General features: G+C 46.9%; 1 protein-coding gene across 3 annotated transcripts; it reads right to left on the minus strand.

Moving 5' to 3' along the window:
* Window positions 1–25: 25 nt before the first annotated feature.
* On the minus strand, window positions 26–25,030 carry LOC141063275 (gastrula zinc finger protein XlCGF66.1-like). Of its 3 annotated transcripts, none has more exons than XM_073557339.1 (7): window positions 24,970–25,030; window positions 19,719–19,868; window positions 19,410–19,589; window positions 19,204–19,327; window positions 19,023–19,120; window positions 18,734–18,824; window positions 26–932 (listed from the first exon to the last, which is right to left on the minus strand). In XM_073557339.1, exons 2-7 carry the CDS (start codon window positions 19,794–19,796, stop codon window positions 79–81), a joined length of 1,425 nt encoding a protein of 474 aa, XP_073413440.1. In that variant the 5' UTR covers window positions 19,797–19,868; window positions 24,970–25,030; the 3' UTR covers window positions 26–78. The 3 variants fall into 3 exon arrangements, with proteins under 3 accessions (XP_073413440.1, XP_073413438.1, XP_073413439.1); XM_073557337.1 differs by having other exon boundaries at window positions 26–935; XM_073557338.1 differs by lacking the exon at window positions 24,970–25,030 and adding an exon at window positions 19,974–20,086 and having other exon boundaries at window positions 26–935.
* Window positions 25,031–26,298: the final 1,268 nt, after the last annotated feature.

Here is a 26,298-nt window from a genome sequence, read left to right on the forward strand (position 1 = left end):
ACATAAAAAAGGCTTCTCCCCTATGTGATGTCTCTAATGTTTATTAACAGTTGATTTCCAAGTAAAATATTTCCCACATTAAGAAAATGAAAACGGCTTCTCCTCTGTGTGACTGCTCTGATGTCTAACAAGAAGCGCTTTCCGGTTAAAATATTTCCCACAATCTGAACAGGAAAAAGGCTTCTCCCCTGTGTGAGTTCTATGGTGTTCATTAAGATTCCCTTTCTGGTTAAAACATTTCCCACATTCTGAACAGGAAAAAGGCTTCTCTCCTGTGTGAGTTCTTTGGTGTATATCAAGATTACATTTCTGGTTAAAACATTTCCCACATTCTGAACATGAAAAAGGCTTCTCCCCTGTGTGAGTTCTCTGGTGACTAACAAGATGCCATTTCTGGTTAAAACATTTCCCACATTCTGAACAGGAAAAAGGCTTCTCCCCTGTGTGAGTTCTCTGGTGAATAAGAAAAAGTTTTTTTTTGTGAAAACATTTCCCACATTCTGAACATGAAAAAGGCTTCTCCCCTGTGTGAGTTCTCTGGTGGGTAACAAAATCTGATTTATGTGTAAAACATTTCCCACATTCTGAACAGGAAAAAGGCTTCTCCCCTGTGTGAGTTCTATGGTGAGCAACAAGCAGTGATTTACGTGCAAAATATTTCCCACATTCTGAACATGAAAATGACTTCTTTGCTTTAGGAGCAGTTTGTTTTTTATTGCCTCTTTTGTGACTTTGATTTTTCTTAGTAGTCAGTAATGAATCAGAAGATGGGACCTGTTTCATAGGACCAGATGACAGATCTTTGCTGTGAATGGATGATGATATATCTGGAGTAATAGCAATCACTTCAGTTGTATCTTGTAGGATCTCAAGATCATCAGATTTCAAAATTGAAGATGTCAGCTGTCCCTCTGATCTCCTGGTACAGTCATCTGCTAAAATAAAAAAACAATTATTTTTAATAAAATATCCTTGAGTTTTATATCTTTGAACGTTTCTACTTGAACTGTCCATAAAAATGGCAAGCTATGTAAAAAACTTTAATTATTTACCAAGACAATGAGAGTTCACAGTCTAATAGAAAATCTTGTTGGATGAGCCAGTAGTGTGCGGTGTTCAACTGTTGGTTCATTCTGCCTCCCAAATATCGAATAAAAAGAAACCAATCAATGTTATGTAGGCGAAAATAATACCAATTCTCATCTCACAAAAACAAGTCCCCACTCAGGTCCATCATCTGTCAATGGAAAAACAGAGGTTCCCGCACTATTAGTGGCTCAAAGGCTGTTGAAAAGCAACAAGGTTTCCATAAACCAATCCCGCAAAATCCGCTCTCACTTCGGAGTCTTGCAGTGTGCGCAAACAACATTTAGGATTCCTGTATTTAGCAATATTATAGTGAGAAGAATCCACTTAATTTGTGGTGTGTGTCTCCTGGAGCACAATCTGGGCACTATGTGCTGGGTAATAAAATGGCAAATGTGTAATTTTCACTCCAACATCCACTGCGTGTTAATTTCCGGAAAGGGGCTGTGGAGTCAAAATATTCACTCCTCCTACACACGTGGTCAAAATTGTTGGTACCCCTCGTTTAATGACAGAAAAACCCACAATGGTCACAGAAATAACTTTAATCTGACAAAAGTAGAAATAAATCAAAAATCTATGAAAATGAGCAGATGAAAGTCTGACATTGCTTTTCAGCCAGGCTTCCACAGAATTTTTTAAAAATTAAAACTCATGAAACCACCATGGTTACTTACCGGTAGCCGGTTTTTCCGGAACCCATGACAGCACCACATGAGAGAGGGATCCGCCCCGCCAGGACAGGAACCTACTGAAACATAAGGGGCGGCACCTCTCCCCCGCTTCAGTTGGATTACAGAGCACCTGAGAGGACTTCCCGGTTAGTTACATATTTATCCAACACCACATCACACAAATACACCCGACTATTGTGCACACCCAAACGGTGAAAAGGGGGGGAAATATACGGGTGCTGTCATGGGTTCCGGAAAAACCGGCTACCGGTAAGTAACCATGGTGGTTTTCCCTTCACCCATGACAGCACCACATGAGAGATTCTGGAGACTTCGAACACCTTAGGGAGGGACCACCGCTTGCAGCACCCTTCTACCAAAGGTCAAGTCAGCCGAGGAGGATAGATTTAGTCTATAGTGTCTAAAGAAAGTTGAGGGTGAGGCCCAGGTAGCGGCCTTACAAATTTGATCTATTGACACCTCTGCTTTCTCAGCCCAGGAGGTCGCCACGGCTCTGGTGGAATGAGCCTTGATGCCGTCAGGAACCGGGACGCCACTAGCTGAATAGGCTACACTAATGGCCTCCCTAATCCATCGGGCAATAGTCCCTTTTGACACTCCATAACCTTTGCTAGCACCCTGGAAGGCTACAAATAGGGACTGGGACCTCCTCCACTGGCTGGTTATAGACATATACTCTACTAGGGTTCTTTTAACGTCTAGGCTATGAAATTTCTCCTCCCCTGGGTTTTTCGGATTCTCGCAAAAGGAAGGGAGGACAATTTCTTGATTTCGGTGAAAGTTAGTTACTACTTTCGGCAAGTAAGCAGGGTCTGTTCTCATCACCACCCTATCCTGGTATATCTGGGTATATGGTGGGTTGACTGAAAGGGCCTGCAGGTCACTAACTCTACGTGCCGACGTTAGAGCTACCAAAATGATGGTTTTTAGGGTGAGATTTTTAGTTGAAATCTGCTGTATGGGTTTAAACGGCTCCTTCGTAAGGGATTCCAGTACCAGATTTAGATCCCATGGAGCTATTTTCGGTAAGGAAACTGGCCTAGATCTGTGGCAAGATTTTATGAACCTGGCTACCCATCTGTCTGCTGCTATGTTGCAATTGTATAATGCACCCAGCGCTGAAACCTGTACCTTTAGGGTATTAACCGCCAGGCCTAGCTGTAAGCCTGCCTGCAAGAACTCCAAGATGGACTTGATTGGGGGTTCTTGACCTAACGGTTTTCCCAGGAATTGAAGGAATTTCTTCCACGTCCTGCCATATAAGTTGGTTGTTATTGGTTTCCTACTTTTCATTAGAGTAGTCACCAACCCCGGGGAAAACCCTTTATCTCTCAAAAGCGCCCTCTCAAATTCCACGCCGTCAGATGGAGCCCCTTGACTTGTTTGTGGAATATCGGCCCCTGAGCTAATAAATCTGGAATTTCTGGCAGTACCCACGGGTCCGAGAGAGACATCCTTTGTAGTAGTGAAAACCACGGTCTTTTTGGCCAGAACGGGGCTATGAGGATTACTCTGGCTTGCTCGTCTCTTATCTTTCTTACCACTGCCGGGATTAACGCTATCGGGGGAAAGGCGTAGCTTAGTTTGAACCGCCACGGGATTTGTAGAGCGTCTACTGCCCACAGGTTTTCCCTTGGGTTTAATGAGCAGAACCTTCTCACTTGCCGGTTGTTTTTGGTAGCAAAGAGGTCGATCACTGGTTGCCCCCATACCTGTACTATCCTCTGGAATATTATACGATTTAAGACCCACTCTCCCTGTTTTAATTTGTTGCGGCTTAGAAAGTCGGCTTGAACATTTTCTGTCCCTCTGATGTGTAGGGCTGTTAGGGAGGTTAGATGTTGTTCTGCTTTGAGGAAGATTCTTTTGGCTTCGTCCATTAGGGAGTTTGACCTTGTCCCTCCCTGGTGGTTGACATACGCCACTGCCACCCTGTTGTCTGACATAATCCGGACATTTTGACCCTGAAACATGGGGATAAATGCCTCTAGGGCTTTGTTTATCGCTCTTAACTCTCTTAAGTTGGAGGAAGCCTTCTGCTCTATGTGACCCCAGGACCCTTGGGCCATATGTTCTCTCAGGTGTGCCCCCCATCCCGAGGAGCTTGCGTCCGTCAATATTACATCGGACACGGGCCTGTGCCACAACGTTCCTCCTGCTAAATTTGTGCCGTCTAGCCACCAAGTGAGAGAGTTTTTCCCCCTTTCGGAAAGTTCCAGCTTCCCCTCTAAACGCCCTTTCAATCGTCTCTGGGCTGACAAGATTTCCGCCTGCAGTTGCCGGGTATGAAACTGTGCCCAGTTGACCGCCGGGATACAGGCTGTTAGCGTGCCCAACAGGGACATTGCCCTTCTTAGGGTCATGTGAGGATGCTGTATTGCCGTAAGGGTCATTTCTCTCACCTTCTCTAGTTTTTTCTCTGGCAAGAGACAAACTTGACGGTCGGAGTCCAAGACGAAACCTAGAAATGTTTGTTTCCTTAGGGGTTGGAGTTTTGATTTTTTTAAGTTTACCATCCAACCCAGTTTTTGCAGGGTCTCCGTTATTTTCTCTACCTGATGTGCGCAGTGATGTTCTGAATTGCCAATGACCAAAAAATCGTCCAAGTAAGGCACCATAATCACATTGTGGATTCGAAGGAAAGCTGTCATTTCCGCTATTACTTTTGTAAAAATCCTTGGCGCTATGGAGATGCCGAACGGAAGAGCTGTAAATTGAAAATGCCTGAGGTCGCCCTGGATGTATAGGGCTACCCTCAGGTATTTCTGGTATTCTTGGTGCATCGGGATATGGTAATAGGCATCCTTCAAATCTATTACGGCCATGAAGCAGTTGTGGTGTAACAGCTTTATGGCCGAAGTCACTGATTCCATTTTGAATGTTTGGTTCGTAATCCATTGATTGAGGCGCCTGAGATTTATTATCGTTCTGAAGGAAAGGTCGGGTTTTTTTATTAGGAAGAGGGGAGAATAGAACCCCCTTCTCTCTTGGTCTTTTGGGACCTCTATCAGAACTTGTTTCTCCAACAGTCCTAAGATTTCTGTTTCTAAGGCTGATTGCTCTTCTGGTTTCTTCCTGACGGGGGTCACCACAAATGAAGCTCTTGGATGCTGGAAGAAGGGGATTTTTAGGCCTTTCTTTATAATGTTCAAAATCCAATTGTTGGCCGATATTTTCTCCCATTCTTGGAAAAAGAGCCTCAATCTTCCCCCCACAGGAGGGCTGGTGTCATTGCGGGGATTTTTTGGCGGTTGAGGTAGTTCCCCCAAACATGAATCCTGGTTCTTTTTTCCTCTTGTCGTCCCACCTTTTCCGCTCTCCCGGGGGACGGCCTCGATTGAACCTTCCCCTCCGAAAGGGCGGTCTCCTTTGATCACCCATGTATCTGGGGAAGCCCTTCTTTTTATCACCGGCTTTTTCCAGGATGTCATCCAGGTTTTTTCCAAACACGAACTGCCCATCACATGGTAACAAACATAATTTCGCCTTAGATTGAATGTCCCCAGGGCAGCCTTTGAGCCATAACGCCCGTCTTGCGGCGTTCGATAGCCCCGCTGCTCTTGCCGTTAACCTCATCGAGTCGGCGGAGGTGTCAGCCAAGAAGGCGGCAGCTCCGTGTAGCAGGTACATTTCTCCTAATATTTTCTCCCTTGGTACTTTGGAGACTAATTTCTCTTCGAGTTGTTGCAGCCAGACCATTAATGACCGGGCTGTGCAGGTGCCGGCTATTGCTGGTTTCAGACCCCCTGCCACTGCCTCCCAAGTGTGCCTTAGGTATGAGTCCGCTTTTTTATCCAAGGGATCTCTCAAAACCACTGAATCCTCCAGGGGCAGGGCCGACTTCTTGGAAGACCTAGACACTGCTGCGTCAATCTTTGGGACCTTGTCCCAGACGTCCGTGTCTTTAGCCTCGAAGGGGTATCTGCGCTTTGAAGAGGGAAGGCTACCTGACTTCTCCGGTTTCTTCCACTCTCTCTCGATTAGGGCTTGAACCTTGTCATTGACCGGAAAGGTACGCTTTTTCCTTTCTTGCAGGCCGCCAAACATTACATCCTCCAGTGATCTCTCTACTTTCTCCTCTTGCAGGCCCATAGTGGACCTGATGGCTTTAAGGAGAGCGTCCGTATCTTCTACGGGAAAGCAAGGTCTGCCCCCCGTATCACTGTCTGAGGATGAAGATGACCCCTGCTCAACTTGATACTCCGAAGAGGTGGAGCCTGATGAGGAACTCGGGGAGGCTTTCCTACTCTTCTTTTTTAATAATTTTTTAAGTGAGCCCTGTACCTCAGATTTTATTATCGATCTGAGGTTTGTTGCCAGGTTCGGCACCTCTTCAGCCATAGTCCGCTGAATACAGCTGACACATAAGTCCTTTGGGTAGTCTTTGGCTAAAGGGCTGTGGCATATGGCACATTCTCTATTTTTCTTTTTACTTATGGCTTTTTTGGCTCCCTAAGAAAAACAAAAAAGACATAGGAAGGCCTATTATAATACTGCCTAACTTTCACGGAGATCACTCACCACCCAGGAAAGACTGATACCGGGCTCTGGGGCTGCGAAGGAGCGTGCGCCCTGCGCTCTTTTGACCTCGAGGAATCCCTCGATCGGTGACTTGGACGGCTGCTGCTTTTGCCGCTCGAGCGGCTCTTGCGACCAGAAGCTTGCGATCGGGGCAGGGACAATGGGGACGGTGAGCGATCCTCCTGAGACGCCATTGTCACCCCTGCAGCCGCTTCTGCTCCTTCTTTTAACAGTGAGTGAGCCCCACATTACCCCTCCCCCCCGCTACCGCCAGCCGCTCCTGGCCGGCGTCGCGCCCGGCGCCATGACCGTCGCGTCCTGATGACGTCAGCAGTCGCGCTCCCAGAATCCTCTGCGCCGCTGACGTCAGACGCCGGTCCCCGCCCCCGGCTTCCCCTGCATGCAGGCGAAGGACGGGCGTGCGGAATGGGAGGGCGGCACGAGGAGGACCTCCGAAGGGAGGACATCAGGACGTGCCCGCACGAACCCGGGGCCCGAATCAGGCAACACCCTGGGGACTGCGCTACCAGCTGCCGACGGCCGGCGTTGCAGGTAAGTCAGCCCTGCAATCCTTACACGCTGGGACGGCCCTGGGTCTTTCATTCTGACAGGCACCGCCGCTGTCAGAGGGATTCCTTTCCAGGACAGGAACCCAACTGAAGCGGGGGAGAGGTGCCGCCCCTTATGTTTCAGTAGGTTCCTGTCCTGGCGGGGCGGATCCCTCTCTCATGTGGTGCTGTCATGGGTGAAGGGAAAATAGGCCTTAACGTAATCGGTTCATGACCGCCAATGGTAGATAATCGCCAGCGCTAGCAGGGCTTTGTGCAGCGCAGTCGTTTGTCTACGGTCGGCAGTTTTGTGCTCATCGGGACCCCACGTACCTTATAACTAGGGGATTCCACCGCAAAATGCTTCCTGTGACCCCCTACCTCATTGAGACCTGATCGGTACAGGTCCTTATGACGTCAGTGTCACACCAGCCAATGAGACAAATCACTAGGAAAGTTTGTTGTAGCAGCGAACTTTTCCTGGCAATCTGCCCCATAAAAACGCTGTTTCTCCTCAGATCTCCTGTCAGTGAGAGATTAGAGGAGAAACAGTGTTACAAGTGCTGCTGCCAACAGCTGTGTCAGTCAGCGATTGTGCTATAAAGTAACAATACAGATAAGACAGGTTAGGGTTAGGCTAAAGAATTAGGTTTTTCTCAATTGTTTCCCCAATAATTTGGTCACGTCAGAGTTTTCTATTTCCGGGAAAAAAAATAAATAAATAAAATGGCCCGTCAGTATTATAGTGCAGAGGAGGCTTATGCACTTTTATGTTCTGACAGTGAAGAAAGTGCAGTGTCAGATGGCGATGTGGATTTCGAGGGCTTTAGTAGCAGCGACAGTGATCGCTCAGAAATAAGCAGTGATTCTGGACCATCCTCACACACAAGGACCAGTACAACAAGAAGGACAAATAGCGCTTCTGGAGAAATGTCTCCAACTCAGGGAACAATGCCCAGTACTAGCGCTGTCCCTAGTGCTCGGGAATTGGCGCACACCAATGTCCAAGGGGCTTTGCTTCTTGATGAAATATTTCCAAGATGGGAGGCTTCAGATTCAGCTACTCCATTCATCCCTAATTTTAATGCCATTCCTGGTATAAATGTGGAGGTGGAAAATTTTGGAACAATTAATTTTTTAATTTGTTTCTGACAGATAGCTTGCAAGAGCATATTGTCCTACAAATTTATATGTGTCCCAATTCATCAGCCAGAATCCACGATCCTATTATGCTAGGTCAAATTTATGGACACCAACTAATGTCCTAGAAAGTAAAACATTTTTAGGACTTACATTCAATATGGAGCTTGTTAAAAAAATGAGCATTCAGTCCTATTGGTCCAACTGCCCTGTTCAAGCCACCCCTATGTTATTTCCATTGATGAGTCCATTATAAAATTCAAAAGGAAGACTGCATCTTAAGCAATTTATTCCTTCTAAGAGGGCAAGGTTCGGCATAAAGCTCTATAAAATGTGTGAGAGTTCAACCGGATACACATCAGCTTTTCACAATTATGACAGCAACCTGAACCCACCAGGATGCCCTACTTATCTGGGGACTGTCAGGGTCCTGACAGCGCCAGCGTACAGCCTCCACTAAGCAGGGACTCACCCGCACCGTAGGGACCCCTGGGGACAAGAACAGCCGGAAAATAAAGATGAACAGGACCTGAATGTAGAAGTTTAGCAAGCCGGCATAGGACCTATGGTCATGTGAACGGCCATGTGACTGCAAGGGGGCAGGGCTTAGTGTCCTGCTTTCAGAGGAGGTAGAAAACTCAGAGTCAGGCAAAGCGGGGGTCAAGCACAATACAGGCAAGCGAGGTACCTGAGGGATAAACAGACGGAAGGTCAGACAAAGCCAAAGGTCATACACAAGATATCAGTACAGTACCAGGGATGAGACAGAACGGACAGTCAGGGCCAAGCAGAGATCAAAACCAAACAGACGTAGAAGGTACCAGGCAGAATCCAAAGCGATATCCAGAGAACAGACCGAGTCATACACAGAGAATCAAGTAACCAGAACACAGCACTAACACACTCAGGGGTCACCACACAATGCCAAGGGCGAAAGTATAACTGACGGGGGATGGGAGCTTCCTGAGGCTATAAGAAGCCTCCCCAGAAACAATGAGAGGCCACCTTAATAGGTCCCAGGTGTGCAGGTGAGAGTCTGCACTGCGATAAGAACATTAACCCCAGAAGTGCCGGTCACCCAGCACTAGTATCATGACAGTAACCCCCTCTCAACAGGGGGGGCCTCTGGACCCCCAGGCTTGCCCGGGTACCTAGCATGGAAAGCCCGAACCAGACGATCCGCATGCATCAACCGGGCCGGCACCCAGGACCTGTCCTCCGGCCCATACCCCTTCCAATGAACTAGGTACTGTACTGACCGCCGTACCAACCTAGAATCTACGATGTGACCAATCTCATATTCCACATGTCCCTCAACCGAAACCGGAGGAGCAGCGGACTCGGATTCTCCCCGGACTGCTTCAAATGGCTTCAGTAGAGATCTATGGAAGACATTAGGGATCTTGAAAGAGGGTGGAAGGCACAGCCTGTACGCTACTGGGTTGATTTTTTCCACAATCTTGTACAGGCCAATGAATTTGGGGCCCAACTTGGCTGACGGAATCTTTAACTTAATGTTTCGCGTGGAGAGCCAAACTTTCTCTCCCACCTGAACCATGGGACCAGGTGTTCGTTTCCTGTCCGCGAAAAACTTATACCTGCCTTGAGACCTAGATATACGCTGCTGGACTTCTGCCCATGTATCTTTTAACCGCTGAACAGAGTTCACAGCCCCGGGGCACCCCGAATCCAGACGAGAAAACTCACCAAAATGAGGACTGAACCCATAGTTGATCAAGAAACGGGACATACCAGTGGATTGACTCACCCGACTATTGAAGGCAAATTCAGCCAACGGCAGTATATCACACCAGTCATTCTGTCTAGCAGAAGTCAGACATCTGAGGATCTGTTCCAGAGACTGATTAGTGCGTTCCGTCTGACCATTACTCTCAGGATGGTATGCAGACGAAAAGGACAGAGATATCCCTAATTTTTTGCAGAAAGCATGCCAAAACTTAGCCACAAACTGCACACCACGATCAGGCACCACATTCAGGGGTACCCCATGCAAGCGGACCACATGCTGCACAAACAATCTGGATAAGATCTCAGCAGAAGGTAATGCGGACAGGGGTATAAAATGAGCATGCTTTGAAAATCTGTCCACCACTACCCATACCACCGTATTACCCCTGGAAGAGGGAAGATTGGTAATAAAATCCATGGACAGATGGGTCCACGGTCTTTCGGGAGCTTCCAAGGGCATCAGCTCCCCCGCCGGCCGGCTATGGGAGCTTTTAGAACTAGCGCAGACCCCACAACCAGAAATGAATTTCTTTATATCAGAACCCAGAGTAGGCCACCAGAAGACCCTAGCCACCACCAGTCGTGTGGCTGATATACCAGGGTGAGCACACAACTTGGATTCGTGGAACTCTTGCAAGAGTTTAAGGCGAAGTTGCTCTAGGACAAACAACTTGCCCCCTGGCTTGGCCGCAGGAGCCAGCGACTGGGCCCCCTCAATTCCCCGTTCCAATTCAGACAAGATCCCTGCTAACACCACCCCAGGGTGCAGAATGGAGGACGATGGCTCAGGGACAGACACAGGGTGAAAACTATGAGATAAGGCGTCAGCCTTGACATTCTTTAACCCTGGATGGAATGTAATAGTAAACTGGAAACGAGAAAAAAAAAGTGACCAACGGGCCTGTCTGGGCGTTAATCTTTTAGCAGACTCGATGTAAGACAAATTTTTGTTATCAGTGATCACAGTAAGCGGGTGACTGGCCCCCTCCAAAAAGTGCCTCCATTCCTCAAACGCCAACTTAACCGCAAGAAGCTCTCTATTGCCTACATCATAATTTCTTTCAGCAGCAGAGAACTTCCTGGAAAAGAAGGCACATGGCCTGAGTTTGGTTAGAGTGGCAGGCCCTTGGGACAACACCGCTCCCACCCCCACCTCGGAGGCGTCTACCTCCACCACAAATGGCTTGGAAGGATCTGGCTGTACAAAGACAGGAGCAGACATAAAACATTTTTTCAGCGTCGCAAAGGCCTCTTTTGCGAGTGAGGACCAATTTCTCACATCCGCACCTTTGCATGTTAGATCTGTGAGAGGTTTGACCACTTGCAAAAACCCCCGGATAAATTTGCGGTAATAACTGGCAAACCCCAAGAAGCGCTGAAGACCCTTAAGATCTTGGGGTTGCACCCAATCCGCAATGGCCTGCACCTTCTTGGGGTCCATGCGAAAACCCTCACCGGATACAATTAATCCCAAAAAAGACAATTCTTGCACACAGAATACACATTTCTCCAATTTGGCATACAGATGATTTTCTCTCAGTCTTTGGAGAACAGATCGTACATGTTCCAAATGAGAATGCTTGTCGGAGGAGTATATCAAAATATCATCTAAGTAGATAACGACAAAACGACCAATGAGATCTAAGAATACCACGTTGATGAAATTCTGAAATATGGCGGGGGCGTTGGTAAGACCAAACGGCATGACTAAATCTTCAAATAGTCCCTCGGTCGTGAGGAACGCGGTTTTCCATTCATCCCCCTCTCGGACCCTTATCAAATTATATGCCCCCGAAGATCCAGTTTAGAAAACCACTTTTCCCCTGATAGTTGGTTACATAAGTCGGGAATCAACGGAAGGGGGTACGTATTCCATACAGTAATCTGATTAAGCTCCCGGAAGTCGAGACAGGGACGTAACCTGCCATCTTTTTTCTTTACAAAAAAGAAACCTGCCGCCACAGGTGAGACTGAAGGACGTATGTGTCCTTTGCGCAGACTTTCAGCAATGTACTCCTTCATAGCCAAGGCTCAGGACCGGACAAATTAAACAGACGGGCTTTAGGTAATTTAGCCCCCGGGACCAGCTCAATAGCGCAGTCAAAGGGTCTAAGTGGCGGTAACGTCTCGGCCTCGCTTTCGGAGAATACATCTTCGAAGTCCTTCAGGCATCCCGGAATACCTTTCAGCTCGACAGATGATACAGACACAGATTTAACAGGTTCAACCAGCAGTGCGGATTTATCACATAACTTAAAATCATTAAACCCCCATTGAACAATCTCCCCCGTTTTCCAGTTAATAACTGGGTTATGGTGTTGTAACCAGGGCATGCCCAACACCAACCCTGCAGGTAGATTGTCCAGCACAAAACAACTTAGGTTTTCCACATGAGTAGCGCCCACTCTGAGCGAAAACAAGTCAGACATAAAGAGAATTCCCTCCTTAGTGAGGGGAGAGGAGTCAATGGCCATCACCTTGATCGGAACCTTGAGCCTAACTGTCCCTATCTTGCAGTGTGTGACCAATTGGGAGTCAATGAGATTAGTCGATGACCCGCAGTCCACGAAGGCTGTAGAGGAAAAAGAACTACCGTCCACAAACAGTTCCAGAGGCAGTAACACTTTAGAAAACGAGGAAAAGGGTACCTGAGGGTCTGAGTAGTCTCCCTGTTGACTACCTAGACCTAGTTGTTTCCCGCTGACCGGGTTGAAGATGGGCAATCAGGACACTCCCTTTTCCAATGTCCCGTTTTACCGCAGTAAAAGCATAACTGCTTGTCCTTCCGGCGTTTCCTCTCTGTATCCTTCAGGGAGAGGGCGCCTACATCCATGAGCTCAGGGGCAGTCTCTTTTCCACTGGGGAACAATGGAGTCTCCACCTGCATCACCCCTCTGGCCCACAGCCTGCGGTCCATCCAGACAGCCTGGGTCATGGCGTCCTCGAGAGAGTTAGGTGGGGGATGTAATGCCAAGGCATCCTGCAGCCGCTCGGACAAGCCTCTGCGAAAGAGTCCTCGGAGTGCGGTGTCGTTCCAAGAGACCTCTGCGGCCCAGTGGCAGAATTCAGTACAAAACCACTCAGCTGAGTGTTTCCCCTGACAGACACTCATCACCATGTCCTCTGCCAATCGCACTCGGTCAGGCTCAACATAAATGTGCCCGAGGGCCTCAAAAAATGCATTCACAGACACTCTCTCAGGGGCAGTGGGAGAAAGGGAGAAATCCCAAGCTTGTGGGGACCATTTTAACAGAGACATAACAACCCCAACCTTCTGACTTTCGTCCCCAGAGGAACGTGGTCTCAAACTAAAAAAAAGTTTGCACCCCTCCATGAAGACCCTGAACTCCTTTTTGTTTCCAGAAAAAAAGTCAGGCAGTTTAACAGGTGGTTCTGGGGACACCAAAGCAACATCACTCGTTCCAGCCCCCAGAGACCCAGCAGCTAAAGCCCCCCGCACTGTCTCAGAAACCTGCTGCTGAGAACGAGCCAGAGCTTGCTGCTCCAGAGATAAACTCTGAAACATCTGACTCAGACTTTTCATCTTGTCATATGGGAGCCATAACTCTCTGCATAAAAAAACCCCCAAAAACTTAATGGTCAGTTATAATGTCAGGGTCCTGACAGCGCCGGCGTACAGCCTCCGCTAAGCAGGGACTCACCCACACCGTAGGGACCCCTGGGGACAAGAACAGCTGGAAAATAAAGATGCACAGGACCTGAATCTAGAAGTTTAGCAAGCCGGCATAGGACCTATGGTCATGTGACTGCAAGGGGGCAGGGCTTAGTGTCCTGCTTTCAGAGGAGGTAGAAAACTCAGAGTCAGGCAAAGCGGGGGTCAAGCACAATACAGGCAAGCGAGGTACCTGAGGGATAAACAGACGGAAGGTCAGACAAAGCCAAAGGTCATACACAAGATATCAGTACAGTACCAGGGATGAGACAGAACGGACAGTCAGGGCCAAGCAGAGATCAAAACCAAACAGACGTAGAAGGTACCAGGCAGAATCCAAAGCGATATCCAGAGAACAGACCGAGTCATACACAGAGAATCAAGCAACCAGAACACAACACTAACACACTCAGGGGTCACCACACAATGCCAAGGGCGAAAGTATAACTGACGGGGGATGGGAGCTTCCTGAGGCTATAAGAAGCCTCCCCAGAACCAATGGGAGGCCACCATAATAGGTCCCAGGTGTGCAGGTGAAAGTCTGCACTGAGATCAGAACATTAACCCCAGAAGTGCCGGTCATCCAGCACTGGTATCATGACATGGACATCTGGAAAAATGGTTTGGGAGATGATAACTCCATTTTTACAAAAAGGCTACAATCTGTATGTTGACAACTACTACACCAGCATACCCCTATTTAAAAGTCTGGTTGAACATAACATAGGGGCTTGTGGGACCATTCGCAAGAACCATCAGGGGTTTCCACAATCATTGGTCAAAGAAAAGTTCTGAAAGGGGCAGTCAGGGGCTTTACACAATGGAGAGCTGCTTGCCCTTAAGTATAAGGATAAAGATATTTTTATCCGGAGCTCGATCCACACAGATGCCACAAGGGCCACTGCAGACCAACAGGGATCCAGTACTCCAAAACCTGTGTCTGTCACTGACTACAACAAATATATGGGGTGTGGACCTTGCAGATCAGGTTCTACAGCCATACCAGGTATCAAGAAAATCATAGATCTGGTATATAAAGTTAGTCATGTATTTGTTTCAGGTGGCCACATATAATTCTTTTGTGTTATACAAAAAGCCGGAAATGCAGATACTTTCCTTGATTATCAGGAAAAGGTCACTGAAAATCTTGTTTTTGACAATTTTGCCCCCACCAATCCTTTAGAATCTGAAGATGTGAGAAGACTCACTGAGCGACATTTTATTGCACTCATCCCAGTAACTGAAACAAGAAAGATCCCCCAGAGAAGATGTCGTGTATGTTCCTATAGGGGAATAAGGCATGATACCCCCTATTATTACCCACAATGCCCATCATTGCCAGCCTTATGCCTCCATGACGGCTTTACAATCTTCCACACAGAACCACGTTTTTGAACTGTTTTGACATTCAAGTATTTGGTTTATTTAGTGACAGACACATTTGAGTAGAGCTGACTTAACAATTTCCGGGGGTAGGTGGGGGAGGTCTCCAGAGACACAAGCTGGGCACAATATATTGGGCACTACAATGACATTTTTGCAATTTTTGCTATAAAACTTCTACTACGAGGTTCTGGAAATCATCCATGTAGTGAAAATGGTCACTATACCCATAGATGAATTCCCAGAGGGGTGTCATTTCCAAAATGGGGTCACTTCAGGGAGGATTCTCTTGTTCTGGCACTTAGCGGCTCTCCAAAGTGCCATAAAAGCAGAATCCCCCCTGAAGTGACCCCATTTTGGAAATGACACCCCTCTGGGAATTCATCTCTGGGTGTAGTGACCATTTACCTATCTACCAATGTAATATCTGGGGTTAAAAAAAACATTTTATTCGTATAAATGTACCATATTATTCGGACTATAAGACGCACTTTTTCCCAAATATTTTTTGGGGAAAATAGGGGTGTGTCTTATAGTAGGAATATACTTACAAATGATGCAGCGGCGCTCTGTGCTGTGTGGAGGGCTCCGCCAGCATTTTGTCAAAGCCCAGAGGCCCCTGCAGCTCCATTGCTGCGATGCGGTGGTCTCCAGAAAAATGGCCGCTGTGGGCGGCTCATGCTCAGATTCAGATCTCGCCCCAAGATCTCGTTGCCGATCTCGTTGCTGAATCTGAGCATGCACCGCCCCCAGCTGCCATTTTCCCAGAAGCCACCGCATCGCAGCAATGGAGCTGCAGAGGCCTCCGCTTTGACAAAATGGCGCCGCCGCCCCAGCACAGAGTGCTGCCACCGTCGCAGGTAGAGCGCTGCCGCACCAGCATAGAGCGCTGCCGCCACCCCAGCACAGAGCACCGCTGCCGCACCAGCCTGGGATGGGATTTTCCGGAGGCCACTGCACCAGCATAGACCACCGAACAACCTCTGTGATCACTCTTGCACCTGTGCTGATCCCCCCGGTAAGCTGAATTCAGACTGTAAGACGGACCCCCATTTGGCACTTTTTTCCCCTATTCTCGTTTTGAAAATTTGGGGTGCATCTTATGGTCCGAAAAATACAGTAATTTTTTCTTCACTGCCCAATGGTATAATTTTCTATGGAACAGCAGTGGTGTCAGTATGCTCACTGCACCACTAGAAGAATTCATTCAGGGAAGTATTTGGTAAAATGCAGTCACTTTTGCGGCTTATGCTGTTCTGGCACCTCAGGGGCTCTGACAATGTGACATGTCACCCACAAACAATTCCAGCAAAATCTGCTCTCCAATATGGCGCTCACTCCCTTCCGAGCTCTGCCATGCACCCAAACAGTGGATTACCCCCACATATGGGGTGTCAGAATACTCAGGACAAATTGCAAAACAACTTTTTGGGTGCAATTTCTCCTGTTACCCTTTGGAAAAAACATTTGAGGTCGAAAAGTTAATTTTTTGTCGAAAAAATATGATTTTTTATTTTCACAACTCTATGTAACTAACTTCTGTGAAGCACTTGGGGATTCAAAGTGCCCATCACACATCTAGATAAGTTCCTTGGGGGGTTTAGTTTCCAAAATGGGGTCACTTCACTGTTTAGACACGTCATTGTCTCTGACAATGTGACGTCACCCACAAACAATTCCAATATGGCGCTCCTTCCCTTTCAAGCTCTGCCATGCGACCAAACAGTGGTTTCCCTTTTTATTTCCACGGCTCTACATTATGAACTTCTGTGAAGCACCTGTGGGTTCAAGGTGCTCAATACACATCTGGATAAGTTCCCTAAGGGGTCTAGTTTCCAAAATGGGGTCACTTGTTGGCGGTTTCCACTGTTTAGGGACATCAGGGGCTCTGCAAATGCGACATGGCAACCGCTAATTATTCCAGCATATTTTACAGTAAAAAAAAAATGAGAATTTGCAAAACAAAATGTATCGTCCATTTTCTCCTGTTACCCTTGTGAAAGTAAAAAAAAAATTAGGTGTAAAGGAAAATTTTTGTGAAAGAAAAGTAAATGTTTATTTTTTCCTTCCACATTCCATTCATTCCTGTGAAGCACCTGAAGGGTTAATAAACTTCTTGATTGTGGTTTTGAGCACCTGGAGGGGTGCAGTTTTTAGAATAGTGTCACTTTTGGGTATTTTCTGTCATATTTACCCCCCAAACTCACTTCAAATGTGAGGTGGTCCCTAAAAAAATGGTTTGGGAAATTTTGCTATAAAAGTGAGAAATCGCTGTTTAACTTTTAACCCTTATAACTTCCTAACAAAAAAAAATTTGATATAGTTGATATAGAGGCTACTGCGCAGGCGCCGCCATCACTGGTGACATTGTGCTGGATGTAATTTTTTTCTAAGCCTCACAATAGCCACAATATTATAGGCATTATCACCAATAATATCAATGCTATTATATGCATTATGTAATAATGGGGGGCAGGTCAGTGAGGGGTCAGCGACCTGTCATAAGCCAATACAGAGGAATATGTAATCAGTGCACCACATAAAGCCCCGCCCACAGCCCCACCCACAGCCCCGCCCCAGAGCACGAGAATCTCATTAACTGAAAGCTACAAATACAGATTACACAACAGTAAACCAGAGTTGCCCTCATTTATGGTGGACCATTGGAGCTACTATGGATCCTGACCAGAAGATTAGAGAAAATAATATTGCTCCCCATTTCAGGAGAGATTGTGCAGTAATCTGAATTCCTTAGGATCAAAAACAATGTAATGTATGACGTGGAGAGAATCCATGACACCAGGGCTGGAGCCAACACATCTCCTGCAGGCGGGAATAAATGTATATTACAGCCCTCAGCCACGCACAGCTTAGAGATCTATCAGGGCACAGGTGGAATGTTTGTCCTGGAGATTATCACAATCCTCCTGGAAGTTAGTTGGTTTTAATACAAATGGAAAAGTCAGGATAAAGGGAAACTCTGCTGTTATTGTACAGAAATTCACACTTGGCCTCACTGCACATTTACTGGTGTCGCTCATAAAAGGGAAGTTTGGCCAGAAAGACTGGACCTGGTCTTGTAGGGACCATGAGACATTCAGCAGCACAGAAGGGAGAGAAGATTCATCCGATAAGATCTCAGGGATCTAGGAAGCCAACAGCATCATTACCCTCCGCTTTCTCTTACAGGCCCAGCATAAGATTTTCCTACAAGTGTTTTTCTATCTTCTCAGCACATTCTACGTACGCTGTCATTTGGCTTTATAGTTACAGATCTGGGCAGGTAACGGTCAGCGTCTCCTAATGTGATGGAGAGAATGGCTATTTCGTTTCTTTTGAGAATAAACTTGAGTTTTGTGCAAGCTTTACTGAGAAGAGTAGACATGTAAGGTCGGGATCACACTACTGTGTGTGATGTGAGAAACTCGCACGAGTCTCTCGCATCAACACCCGGCACTGCCACCGATACTCAGAACCGGAGCTGTGGTTGCATGTATTTCTATGCATTTCTATGCAGCCGCAGCTCCGTTCCTGAGTACCAGCAGCGGTGCTGGATGTTGATTACGAGAGATTCGTGCGAGTTTCTCGTATCACACAAGGAAGTGTGATTCCGGCCTAACTGTGTATTCGGTGTGACTCTTTAAGCGTGCACTCAGCCTATATTGGGTTAGTACAAGGAATCATATAGATCTCGCTTTAAGGGATCACCCTCACACTAATCCCAGGGGGTAGGTGGATCCTCCAGTTTGTAAGTTCTATACAAAAGGACTTTCAATGCCCAAAGTCATTTGAACAGTTTTGGTTGGAGGAGAATGTTGTAGTCTAGAGGCAAAATGGTGATCATGGTAATACGGCCGGACTACACCACCGATAAAGCAGCCACAGCCGGTGACTGAGAGGAATCTGTGACTTCTCTGCATTCAGTGGTTACTACTCACCTGGGTAGTCATACATGGGAATCTCCTCTTTACACGACTCATCACCCCTCACATATGTCTCTGTAGTATTAATATGGGTCAGATCTTCACCCTGAAACAAATATTGTAAAAGTCACCGACAGATGGAGAAGTCCCATCTATGATCAGCTCTAATCCTGCCATCTCCACCGTTCTCATTACACAAGTATAAAACATATAATACTGGTGGATAAAACAAGACTGAGCACAAGACCTTCACAGCCGTCTACACATCATAGGGGAGATCTCCTGACACCTTCTCTCCATCTACCTGATGATCCTGGGGAGCACTGGGATCTTCTTGGTTACAGTCCTGTGGAAGAAGAGGACGGGGACATCTCTCTGGTGTTGTCCTCTTACTGGATAGATCTGGAGGAAACACATACAGGGACTGAATTCATTCTCTACATACAGATAATTATAGGCCGTGTATATTTAGTCCTGTCTATTACCTGGAGATGTGAGGGGCTGGGGAACCTCCATTATGACGTTCTTGTACAGATCTCTGTGTCCTTCTAAATACTCCCACTCCTCCATGGAGAAATAGACAGCGACATCCTGACACCTTATAGGAACCTGACACATACAATGATACCGTCATCCCCCGATCCCTTCATAGTGTTACTGTATAATGTCCCAGCATTCCCAGCAGTGTCACCTCTCCAGTCAGCAGCTCCATCATCTTGTAGATGAGTTCTAGGATCTTCTGGTCATTGATGTCCTCATGGATCAGGGGGTGAGGTGGAGGCCCCGTGATTGGGCTCAGGGGTCTTCCCCATCCCTCAGACACAGGGTCCTGACAGCGATCACTAGAGGTCTTCTTCACCACTGTGTAATTCTGGTTATGGAGAGATACATTAATAAATCTCACTACAGACATTCCCAGAGTCCTCACCTCTCCAGTTCTGTCCATCTGTTATTCCCATAGATAAGAATGATGTCATGTGACGTCATCAGAATCTCTCACCTCTCCAGTGAGACGGAAGAGGATCTCTAGGGTGAGGTGTAACATCCTCTCCGCCATCTTGTCTCTGTCCATATCCATCCTTGATGGGTAAATCAGGAAAATTCTCTTCTGTAGAAGATCTTCACTGAGAGGATCCGATATTGTAGAGACCTGAATGAGAAGAAGATGATCCGATGTAACATCATAATAATCCTGTGTAATAATACAATTACTGGAGATAATAAGGGAAACATAGGAGGAGATTTATTATCTTACAGGGTTTAGTTTTCTTCCCTGACATCTACTAATAAAACCGATATATTTAGGCCACAGACAACAAGCAGTTTCCTCCTCGGAGTCGGCAGCTGAACACGTTCCTCATAGACTCATCTTCCATAACGCTAATTCTCGTCTCATTACCGACACTGGAATCGGCATTAGCAATACTGCAGGAGATATTCATTACACGCGACATGAGAAATAACTCCTTCATGATGAGGACGACATCTTCATCTTCTACTGCGGCTCTAGAGACAGATTTGGCCAGAGTCGGTCACTGCCTCCATCCCCACCGGCCGTCTATATGAAGGTTTCCCGTCTTCCCCGCACTGGAATCTTCTCTCCCGTTAGATCTCAGCTCTGAGTCACACACAGAAGTTTGAGGCTTTTAGAAAAGATTTTTTGTTTCCACAATCACAATGGACAGAAATGATCTGATCCCAAAGTCTCCATGTACAGTGATTTATGGGGATTATTTCTGGCCTTAGACTTTCCTATATTACAAGATGGATGTGAAGACTTTTCTGCCCAATGATGATATAACTATTCTAGGAGTGACGCCTTTATAACCAGATAATAGTATGTTTGCAGCTTGCAGAGCACAGCGGCTCCTTCTTCAGGCAGCTCCAACAATCCAGTCTCTCTCTCAGCACTGACAGCTTCTATGGCTGCTCTGGGGAGAAAACTGCCTTTTGTGGTAAAATGTAATTATTTTTTCCTCATCGCCCAATGGTGTAAAATTCTGGGAGAAAGATGAGTAATTGAGAGGTGGGGGGTGTAACATGGCGCCTCTTATTGGGGGCTCTGATAATGTGACCCCCTAACACCATAAGAGCAGACTCTGCCCGGTCAGACGGCACTCCTTCCCTCCTGAGGAGTGTCCGGCCCCTTATGGGGTATCGCCGCTCAGGGGAAATTGTGGAACAAGTGGTTTCTGTTTTCTCCTCTTCTCCCGTGTGATAATTACAGACTCGGGGACAGAGCGACATTTTAGTGGGAACATTTCATTCCTCCACTCAATGTTACACAATTCTGTGACCCCCTGAGGGTTAATAATCCTCCCTGCCCCCTAGATGAGCCCTCCAGAGGTGGAGGGGGTAACATGGGGCCACTTGTGGGGTCTCTGCTGTTCTGGTGTCAGCGCTCTTCACACGTCACACGGCGTCCGCCGTCTATCCCAGCCACAATGGCGCCCCTTCCCTCCCGAGCCTGTGGGGTATCGGCACTCAGGAGACACGGCGCACTGTGCGGCCTCAGCGCTCCTGTCACCTTTAGGACAATGATACATTGGGGGGAAAGTCACATTTCTGTGAGGAAAACACTAAAATTGTCATTTTTTCCTTCCACATTGCTGAAATTCCTGTCACACTGTCCGAATTCAGAGATTGTCCTGTCAGAAAGGAGAAGACAGGGAGCGAAAGGGTTAATAGGACTCACAGGAGGAATCGGCCCAGAAAGCAGAAGGTCCAGGAGTGTCCGCCACATATATGACCGCTCTGTGCACAGGACCTGTGATGAGGTCACAGGAGGGGAGGAGTCAGGGGGTCACATGATCAGGGGCCTCAGTGTGTGCAGGACTCAGTGTGCTGGTTGTCATGGTGCTGGATGAGGGGAAGTTTATGTGTGGGGTCAGGAGGGGTTTACAGGGTGGATGTAGCAGAGCCGCGTGTGTACGAGGTGTACGGAGCGGAGCCGTGTGTGTACGAGGTGTACGGAGCGGAGCCGTGTGTGTACGAGGTGTACGGAGCAGAGCCATGTGTGTACGAGGTGTACGGAGCGGAGCCGCGTGTGTACGAGGTGTACGGAGCAGAGCCGCGTGTGTACGAGGTGTACGGAGCAGAGCCGCGTGTGTACGAGGTGTACGGAGCAGAGCCGCGTGTGTACGAGGTGTACGGAGCGGAGCCGTGTGTGTACGAGGTGTACGGAGCGGAGCCGTGTGTGTACGAGGTGTACGGAGCGAAGCCGTGTGTTTACGAGGTGTACGGAGCGGAGCCGTGTGTGTAGGTAAGCCTGGCTGATGGTGCAGTGGGTCCACATCCACCAATGTTACACCAAGTAACTGTACACACCTCACAACTTTTGAAGCACAGATAGAGGCACAGAGCATGCGGCGCGCATAGCAGCAAATTTTGGCCTCACCCTAATCCGCGGCCATTTACCACTGCTTTCTCCCCCAGCAGGAGGAGTTGTCAGAGGGGCGCTGGTAGTGAGGGAAATTCAGCAGACGCCTGAGACTGCAGGGCGTAGACCCAAATCCGGGACACACTAGCGTTTATGAGCGCAGCGACGGCCTGCGCACGGCCGCCTCTAAGCCCCGCCCCTGCCGCGCCCCCGCCGGTAGCTCCGCCCACCGGCGCATGACGCTGCACGCGCCCCCCATCTTTATCACAGGGGGCGCAGGCCGTGCGCAGTATGCGTTTGGCGGCACATGCGTCCTTTTGACGGTGCGCCAACCTGCGCCAAATGCAACCTGCTGCAGTTTGCTTGCGTCGGCGCACCGTCAAAAAGGCGCATGCTTTTTGACGGTGCGCCGACGCAAGCAAACTGCAGCAGGTTGCATTTGGCGCAGGTTGGCGCACCTTCAAAAGGACGCATGTGCCGCCAAACGCATACTGCGCACGGCCTGCGCCCCCTGTGATAAAGATAGGGGACGCAGGGCGCATGCAGCGTCATGCGCCGGTGGGCGGAGCTACCGGCGGGGGCGTGTCAGGGCCGGGGCTTAGCGGCGGCCGTGCGCAGGCCGTCGCTGCGCTCATAAACGCTAGTGTGAAACTAGCCTAAGGCTGTGTTCACACATTGTAGAAATACGGTGTTTGTTTTCTGCAGGATCCGCACCGTCTACAATAACGATCTTCTCCCCCTTATTTGATGCGTTCTTGGTGCAGAGGTGAAGCCGCGTTTTTATTGCGCTTTTTAGAGGACAGAAAAGCTTTGATTCTGCACTTAATAAAGTTTCTGCAGTTTTTTACCTGCGATTTTATTAGAGAGAAAAAAGCCCCAAATCGGCACAGATCAGCCGCGTGCCTTGGGCGCTCAGCGGGCGCCTTTTATGGGAAAGTAGCTTTTATTAAGGATTTATTTACATAAATGGGGTAAAGAAAAAGGGAAGAGACCGATTATAAATACCCAGTAATACAGACAAGAACCAAACAACAGCAAAAAAGAGAAATGTAAAGTCATGAACGAGAGAGGCAGAATAAAGGAGAGAAAGGGTTAAGGAGGAGAATGGGGAAGGAAAAATAGGGTTTGTTAACCCCTTAGAGACCTTGCCCTCTTTCGTTTTTGCGTTTCTGTTTTTCGCTCCCCTTCTTCCCACAGCCATAACTTTTTATGTTTCCGTCAGTATGGCCATGTTAGGGCTTGTTTTTTGCGGGACAAGTTGTGCTTTGGAACGACATCATTGGTTTTACCATATCGTGTACTCAAAAATGGGAAAAAATTCCAAGTGCGGTGAAATTGCAAAAAAAAGTGTAACGCAACAACTTTTTTTGGATTTTCTTTTTACCATTTTCACCAAATGCTAAGACTGCCCTGCCATTATGATTCTCCAGGTCATTACAAGGTCATAGACACCAAACAGGTCTCAGTTCTTTTGTATTTAAGTGGTGAAAAAAAAATCCAAAATTTGTTGGGAAAAAACATTGCTCCATTTTCATGATCTCGGGTTGGGTGAGGGCTTATTATTGCCGAGCTGATGTTTTTATTGATCCCATTTTGGTGCAGATACGATCTTTTCATAATCCGTTATTGCATTTTAATTCAATGTCGTGGTGACCAAAAAACCTTAATTCTGGCATTTTGCCTTTTTTTCTCACTACACCGTCTAGTGATCGGGTTGTTCCTTTTTTTATTGATAGATCGGGCGATTCTGAACTCAGCAATACCAAATTTAAGTATGTTTGATTTTTCTATTGTTCTATTTTGAATAGGGCGAAAGGGGGGGGGGATTTGAACTTTTTAAAAACTTTTTTTACTTTTGGCCTGCTTCAATAGTTTCCATGGGAGACTAGAAGCGGCCATAACTCGGTCGGCACTGCTACATGCAGGCGATGAGCAGATCTCCTGTATGTAGCAGAATACCTCACTTGAGTTGACGTGTGCTGGGAAAGATGCAAATTAAAATTACACACAAGGGGGCACCACTGACATATAAAAGGGGATCCAACCAGACCTATACAAGATTGATGCCAATGTACAAAGAAGAGAGAAGATATAGGCCACACACTGGGGATCACCCAACATAGGATTTAGCAAAAATTGTAACAATCTTTATTTAGACACACAAACCAAAACACCCAATCATTAAAAACATTAAAATTGGTCACACATGTGACATGAAAATCTAGGCTCAAAATAGAGCCAGACCCTCATGGCTCCACATTCAGTAACAATAGAGAACCAAGTGTGTATATAGACAGCAGACCACAATATAAAGGCTATGTACAAAGACTAGTTCATAAGAACGAATGAAGCACATACCATAAATACAAGTGGTCACAAAGGAGTTAAACAGCATGTATTGTGCGTACAGATAAAGATGATTTAAACCTTGTAGCAGAGAATATAGATATATGAAATAACTCAATAGAGAACCAAGTGTGTATATAGACAGCAGACCACAATATAAAGGCTATGTACAAAGACTAGTTCATAAGAACGAATGAAGCACACACCATAAATACAAATGGTCATAAAGGAGTTAAACAGCACTAAGACAGCATGTATTGTGCATACAAATAATTGATTTGAACCATGTAGCAGAGAATATAATACGCCTGTAAAAAACATGCTAACAAGCCCAAAAACACTATCCGGCTTTAGTAGCCCCCTAATACAATGATATTAGCAACATCCTAAGAGGTATGCATACTTCCCTAAGATAACTCAAATTGTCACGATTCATCAGGCATGCTGAAATTAGATAGCACAGGCTAACAATAGCCGCCTGCAAACAATACTGAGCTCAGCTTTAAATTAATCATATAAAAATTACGAGTCAGAGGTGGCGTGGAGCCTGAGCGTCCTGAGCCCCGCCGCGTGTCGCCACCAGTTGTGGCTTCATCAGGGGTACTGACTGTTAGTTGTGTCTTTTATACATCAATTAGATTAGTAATCGAGCGCAGCTGCGCTAACACCTACCAAAGAGGCTGTAGGACACATAGGCGGCCAATGATTGCATTGTATAACCCCTGTCAGGGCTGAATTCCATCCAGAGCGCAGGTGCCAGCGTACGTACCCCGAAAGTGACTGGCACGGTATAAGATCTAAGACTGTCTGACTGATTGCGCTTACGCAGGATAACCGCTATTCACAGCTCATTCCAGAGACTTAGAGAGATCTCTCTGCTGCGTCTGCATTTACAACACAGCAATACATCTAATGACCACAAAGAAAAAAAAAAGGTGTCAATGTACCGGTGTTGAAATAGTGGAACGATAAGGCCGGGGTCACACTGGCGAGGAATACAGGCGAGTGAGAGGCGCTAGAAGCACGCATTACACACGGACCAATAATTCTCTATGGGGTCCCTCGCACCAGCCGTATATTTCTCATCCGTATTCTACGCTCCGTGCCAATCGCAGCATGCTGGGACTGTCAGCGTACTACGGCCGTAGTACACCAATGCAAGTCTATGGGTGCGCAAAAAATACGGATTACACACGGAACACACGTGTGACTTGCGAGAAATACGCACCCAGTGTCTTGAAGAAAAGCCGGCAATTCAGTGCGCTATACAGTAAACTCACACTGACAGGTTTAATAAAGAAACGAAAGAATAGATATAGATACATAGAATACATTATATATATATATATATACACACATGTCATTGTGACACATATACAGTGGGGAAAAAAAGTATTTAGTCAGTCAGCAATAGTGCAAGTTCCACCACTTAAAAAGATGAGAGGCGTCTGTAATTTACATCATAGGTAGACCTCAACTATGGGAGACAAACTGAGAAAAAAAAATCCAGAAAATCACATTGTCTGTTTTTTTTTTCATTTTATTTGCATATTATGGTGGAAAATAAGTATTTGGTCAGAAACAAGCAATCAAGATTTCTGGCTCTCACAGACCTGTAACTTCTTCTTTAAGAGTCTCCTCTTTCCTCCACTCATTACCTGTAGTAATGGCACCTGTTTAAACTTGTTATAAGTATAAAAAGACACCTGTGCACACCCTCAAACAGTCTGACTCCAAACTCCACTATGGTAAAGACCAAAGAGCTGTCAAAGGACACCAGAAACAAAATTGTAGCCCTGCACCAGGCTGGGAAGACTGAATCTGCAATAGCCAACCAGCTTGGAGTAAAGAAATC

Source organism: Dendrobates tinctorius, unplaced genomic scaffold, assembly GCF_039654945.1.
Source record: "Dendrobates tinctorius isolate UK_male_01 unplaced genomic scaffold, ASM3965494v1 ptg000249l, whole genome shotgun sequence".
Classification (NCBI taxonomy): domain Eukaryota; kingdom Metazoa; phylum Chordata; class Amphibia; order Anura; family Dendrobatidae; genus Dendrobates; species Dendrobates tinctorius.